General features: G+C 37.6%; 1 protein-coding gene across 1 annotated transcript in view; it reads right to left on the bottom strand.

Moving 5' to 3' along the window:
* LOC106874138 (uncharacterized) overlaps nucleotides 1-6,176 on the bottom strand; it is a 9,834-nt gene extending 3,658 nt beyond the window's left edge. The window contains exons 1-2 of the mRNA XM_014921755.2: nucleotides 5,930-6,176; nucleotides 434-601 (exon numbers count right to left, since the gene is read on the bottom strand). Coding sequence (XP_014777241.1) covers nucleotides 434-601; nucleotides 5,930-5,978 — 217 coding nt within the window. The 5' untranslated portion in view covers nucleotides 5,979-6,176. The remainder of the gene's footprint in view (nucleotides 1-433; nucleotides 602-5,929) is intronic.
* Between the last annotated feature and the right edge of the window lie 335 nt (nucleotides 6,177-6,511).

Genomic DNA, 6,511 nt, shown 5'->3' with positions numbered 1-6,511 from the left:
GGTCAATGCGTCCACCAGGGAGTAAAGGGATCCTGTGAAGCTGTTCTGTTAGATTTCCATATAACAAGCAATCAGGATTTGGTGACATTCATTCATAATTTAGAGTATCAGGTTCAATGATTTGGGTTCTCATTTTATCTGATGAGATGAGTAAGAATCACAGATGTTTTGCACCTGTCACTAATACAGGTGTTGCTCGTAAATTGTTTACAACTGAGTGAATTGGAATAATTTAAAATGAAGTGTTTTGCTCAAAAAAGAAAATGCACTCAATGTGACACAATGACTCCTGATGCTGTAGGGGAGAGAACTCTCACAGTGACATGATGCATCTACAGCATGCTAAAGGTTAACCACTAGGCCACGTGCCTTCACAGGGTGGGGATGGTGGTGGCAGTGGGGGGTGGGGGGAAAGAGAAAATGAACTACTAACCTGTGTTTTTAGACCACATAGATCCAGTGTCACGCATTTCAGCATAAGTCTTGTATTTGACACATTTGTTTTCTCCTTCCTCACAATCACCACTCTGTGATTCAATGAACTTATCTAAACAATCTGATGTTCCAAGGGTGGTACACATATGACAGGTAAGGGCAAATGCTGCAGAAGAGAAAACATTTAAAAAGATAAATAAATAAAAAGATAAATAAACAAAAACAGCAATCATATATTATAACATATTCCAGTCCAAATCTAAAAAAAAAGGATTAACCCTTTCGTTACTGTATTTCTGTTGAGATGCTCTGAGTTTCTTTCAATTAATTTTAAATATAACAAAGAATTTAGTAAAATAACTTCATTATAATTAAGCTAATGTTAGGAACATAAATTGTGACTAAGGTTTGGTGGAAGATTTTAATTCAGAACTTATGAAAACAAGACATTTGTTCTACAGAGCCAGAGGTGGTTTCAGCAGGGTTGGTATTGAAAGGGTTAAGAATTGTTTCTCTATTATATATTTTAACCCTTTTGTTACCATATTTCTGTTGAGATGCTCCGTGTTTCTTTCAATTACTTTAAATATAACAAAGAATTTAATAAAACAACTTAGCTATCATTCAGCTAGTGTTAGGAACATAAATTGTGACTTTGGTTTGGTGGAATATTTTAATTCAAAACTTATGAAAACAAAGAGCCAGACGCAGTTTCAATCAGGTTGGTATCGAAAAGGTTAAATAGGTGATTATCATGTAGAAAGGATCTTCGTTGACCTGATTCTGTTAGAATTATTAATTTATGATAATACCATTTAATCAATATGTATTATCTCTTCTCCTCATAATCTCTAATCTCCCTAAATACTTTTCCTCTCTCTCTCTCTCTCTCTCTCTCTCTCTCTCTTCACTTATTATCACCATCCTTTTTCTTTTTATCTTCTGACTTGTTTTAGTCGTTAGACCGTGGCCATGCTGGAACATTGCTTTGAAATATTTTAGTCAGACAAATCAGCTCCAATAGTCTTTCTTTAAGACCTTGTACTTACTCCATCGATCTCTTTTGTGAAACTGCTAAGTCACAGAAGGGAAAAGACACCAACACCAGTTGTCAAGCAGTGTAGTGGGGGACAAACACTGACACACACACATTATATATATATGTGTGTGTGTGTGTGTGTGTGTGTGTGTGTGTGTGTCTGTTTATGTGTCTGTCCCCCCCCCCCAACATCACTTGACATCCGATGGTGGTGTGTTTACATTCCCGTAACATAGCAGTTTGGCAAACAGCGACTGATAGAACAAGCACCAGGCTTACAAAGAATAAGTCCTGGGGTCGATTTGCTCAACTAAAAGTGGTGCTACAGCATGGCCACAGTCAAATGACTGAAACAAGTAAAAGAAAAAAATAAAGAATAAAAGAAAAGAAAATGTATATAAACCATATAATTATATAAGGGAACAGGAAAAAATCCTTCTGCAACATGTAAGAATATTCCCCAAAAAACATTATAAAACCACCTGTAGCTCCTGCAAATATACAGATTCCCATTTTTTTTTTTACTTGTTTCAATCTTTTGACTGCGGCCATGCTGGAGCACCGCCTTTAGTTGAGCATATCGACCCTGGGACTTTGCTTGTAGATGAGCAAATGAAAAATACAAAATAAAACTGCAGTCAATTGGGTGTTGGTCCAATTTCAAGATTGAAATAGTAAAACAGCTTATTTCTCTTCCTCAGCACAAAAAATTTCACTTTATTTTGAAGCAAAAGTACAGATATGCTCTTTTTACTCTCACTTTTACTTGTTTCAGTCATTTGACTGCGGCCATGCTGGAGCACTGCCTTTAGTCAAGCAAATCGACTCCAGGACTTATTCTTTGTAAGCCTAGTACATATTCTATCGGTCTCTTTTGCCAAACCACTAAGTTACGGGGACGTAAACACACCACCATCGGTTGTCAAGCGATGTTGGGGGGACAAACACAGACACACACACATATATATACATATATATGATGGGCTTCTTTCAGTTTCCGTCTACCAAATTCACTCACAAGGCTTTGGTTGGTCCGAGGCTATAGTAGAAGACACTTGCCCAAGGTGCCATGCAGTGGGACTGAACTCGGAACCATGTGGTTGGGTAGCAAGCTACTTACCACACAGCCACGCCTACATATACTTATGTATATGTATATATGTGATAGGCTTGTGTATTGCTTCCATCGGCCGATTTCTCCTACAAGTCATTGACTAGTTCAAGCCTGTAATAGAAGACACTTGTTCATGTTGCCATGCAGAGGGAATGAACCTGAAACCATGGTGTTGTGAAATGAACTTCTTACATATGCAACCATGCTTATGACTAGGAACAATTCTGAAGCTCTGTAAAAATCAAAAAGCTTGAAATTAAGTAGGCAGTACCATTGTTCAGTGATAGTTTTTGCTTTGGAAATAATGGCACTGATTCTGCAACTGGAAACAAAAACTCAGTGTAGAACTGAAATCAACAATCACCCAACTGCAGGAATATGGAGCCATTCTTTAGTCTAGTGTAGTCAGCATTCTTTTGAAAAGCTTCCATCAAACCTTTGATTTCTCATAGCTGAGATTCCATTTTGGTTTTCAAACAGTGATTTGTGTAGAAGAATGCAAATCTGTATTTGAAGCATTAATTCCAGATATTTATCAGACACCAATACCATTTCAGGAAGTTTCTTAAACATGTAGAGGATTTCTTAGAGAGAAAAAGGTTATGTTTAATGTTGTGTTAAACTGATAAGAAGTAAAATGGTTATATTGTGGTTACAGAATATTCTGAGAGATACAAAGTACAAAGCTAGAATACTGAAGGCAATACACCGTGATAAAGCGAAGTAGCTTTATTTTGGTGACTGCTACAGCCATGGGGAAAGATTTTGAATCTGTGAATGCAAGGTTCCATAAGGTGGTGAAATGGCAGAATTGTTAGTATATTGGACAACATTCTTAGTGACATTTCTTCCAGTTCTTTATTTTTCTGAGTTCAAATAATGCTGAGGTCAACCTTGCTTTTCATCCTTTCAGGGTTGATAAAATAAAATAGCACTCAAGTACTGGGGTCAATGTAATCGACCCATCCCCTCCCATCTGAAACTCCTGATCTTGAACCCTGTAACGGACTGGCAACCAGATCAAGGTGGATGGTTGTGCTCTCAGTTGCTTACATGCCATGGAAACCAGGTAGATGGACTTATGGATCCTAGGGCTAAAGAAAGACATGGTGTTTCAGTTCTCTTACAGTGTTTCTGAATAAAGAAGCAGAATCATTGAAAAAAACTCTGCATAAAAGAAGTCAATGATAAGTTGATTACATTGACCCCAATATGCAACAGGTACTTATTTTAATGATACCTAAAAGGATGAAAGGCAAAGTCAACCCCAATATCCAACTGGTATCTATTTTCATTGACCCTGAAAGGATGAATGGTAAAATTGACCTCAACAGAATTTGAACTCAGAATGTAATGAATCAGAAGAACTTTAGCAGCAAAGAATTTTTTCCAACACTTGTGTTTGAGAGAATTGGGATGGAGAGCACGAGCAGCGAAGGATGGAGAAGAAGCTGGAAGCACATTGGCCACATTATAAGATTCCAAGGCTGTATTACAGTGATGGTATGGCCTCTGGATGGAAGGAGGAAGTGGAGAAGACCCAAGAACATTTAGGGAAGAACTATTGGAAAAGAGAGGGACAGTCTGGCAGATGGAAAAGAGAGAACCAGGTGCAAATCCCAGTCATCACCTGGGCAACCTGGAGAGAAAGAGAGGGAGAGAGTGGAAGCCTCAGGTGCCATCTGGCATGAAGTGGGAAGAAGAAGGTGATGGATGTTCACCACAACCCATGAGATATGAAGACTAAGACATAATTAGGTTTCTTTTCAGGACGTTGATTGACTGATGTTAATTTTGTTACCTTTCATCTTTAGACCATGACCATGCTGGAGCACTGCCTAGAAGAGGTTTTTTTAGTTGAACGAATCGACCCCAGTCCTTATATTTTTTCCTTTAAGCCTAGTACTTATTTTATCATCACTTTTGCCAAACTGCTAAGTTACGGGGATGTAAACACACCAACACTGATTGTTAAGTGGTGGTGGGACCACTAGCGTAGTGAGAGTATGTGCTGTCCGGGGCGGCCCCCTGGACCCCACAAAAAACACAAATTGCCAACAGCAGATCCAAAAGTGGTGCCCCTTTAAAAGTGCTCCCCCAGGACGGAACCCCCCCTGGCCACCCCCTACGCTAGTGGGTGGGACAAACACACATATCTACGACGGTCTTCCTTCAGTTTGCGTCCACCAAATCCACTCACAAGGCTCTGATTGACCTGAGGCTATAGTAGAAAACACTTGCTCAAGGTGCCACACAGTGGGATTGAACTTGCAAACATGTGGTTGAGAAGAAAACTTCTTCCACGCTTGTACCAGTTAGGTTAGTATTCTTAATAAACTCTACTTTTGGTATCTACCACGTATTGCAATATTTTATAAACAACTTCGATGCACGGCCATTTTTTTCGTTTTTGGTTTTTGCGAATGTTTGGCGAGAAACGTCTGCGACTCTGGCAATCGTGATCTTCCGATTCAGAAACTAAAGCTTAACCGGAAAGACACAGAACCTATGAGTGAAGCAAACAGCAGCATTTGAATTTGGTCTTTCTCTCAGCCAGAGAAGTTAACTCATAAACAGCTAAGTAGCTCAACTAGGTCACTATAATACGCCGATGTCCGAAGTTAACGGAATTAAACCACGAGTAACCTTTGGAAAGATTTACTCGCTTTTAATGTATACATTGTAATTTAATGTTAGGCAGAGCTTGTCAGTTTTTACTTAAAGGAAGGGAAATTATAATAACAGTTATCTAAAACATGTTGAGGTTCATTTCAAAAACATTTGTTTGCTTTCGTTTTAAGATACTCCTTCAGTGTGAAAAGTTCTTGCTGCGACAAAATAAATAGATATATGAAAGTATTTTTTAAAAGGTGACAATGAATATTTTACGCTGTTAAAAATATTTTTGCCGTTTGTTGTATCTCCACTACAGGAGAAAATGAACGATTTGACAACCAATTGACTTTATTTACAAACAAATTATAAGTAAAAAATAGGCATAACTATGTAGTTATGCCAAATAGGCATTCTGGATAAGTTTTATGATGGCTATAAAGTCTCATCTCTCTCTCTCTCTCTCTTGATTATATATATATATATATATATATATATACGCACACACACAAAGACGTCTTCCGTTTAAGTGGGGTCAGAATTCGTCTTCCTTTTCACATAAACACGCTTCTAAATTCAAATTTATGTTAGAAGACGAGGTTCAAATTTACCATATATTAATTCCCATATACATCATATAACTTCACATAATGTTATAGTAACTTTCAATATATTAGTTATCCCACGTTTCACCAAATAAAGTATAATCTAGGTTATAAATAACTCACCTCTGTTTATCAGAAGTACGATGAGTAAAAACTTCAAACTGGTCGACATTTTAATTAAAGGTAAAATAATTAATGATTTGGTTCGTTTTCTAGCTTTGTGTTTTAATCAAGAGTCGGATGAATTAATTACTTGGTAAAATTTTCACGTGTTTCTTTACGAAACTCGAATAAAAAACTTCCAGTTACAATCGCACAGGTGAAAACACACCTTTCAAAGACGTCACACCTGAATTTCCGGTTGGATGAAGGGAGATAATTGTTTCACTGTTGCCGCCACCTTGTGGACAGGTAAGGAATGTTAAATATTTTTAACGGTGGATGGGGGTTCGAATGGGATCGAAGAACAATTGTTTTGATGGCCTTTAAGAATCTTTTGACGACAAACGATTAAGAAAGGTGTTTTCGTAGCGAAACTAACAATCTAGAAACATCGATTTTTCCTCTGTTTACGAAAAATCATAAAAATACATTCAGATACTTAGTGACTCATGTTTTAGTGTTTAATGCTTAATCATTGATCAATACTAATTGAGTTGGCCAACGATCAAAGACATTCCAACCGTAACCATCTCGTCTATATGT

The sequence above is a fragment of the Octopus bimaculoides genome, chromosome 7, assembly GCF_001194135.2.
Source record: "Octopus bimaculoides isolate UCB-OBI-ISO-001 chromosome 7, ASM119413v2, whole genome shotgun sequence".
Taxonomy (NCBI): domain Eukaryota; kingdom Metazoa; phylum Mollusca; class Cephalopoda; order Octopoda; family Octopodidae; genus Octopus; species Octopus bimaculoides.
The sequence above is the reverse complement of the archived record's forward strand: the minus strand, read 5'-3'. Positions and strand labels throughout refer to the sequence as shown.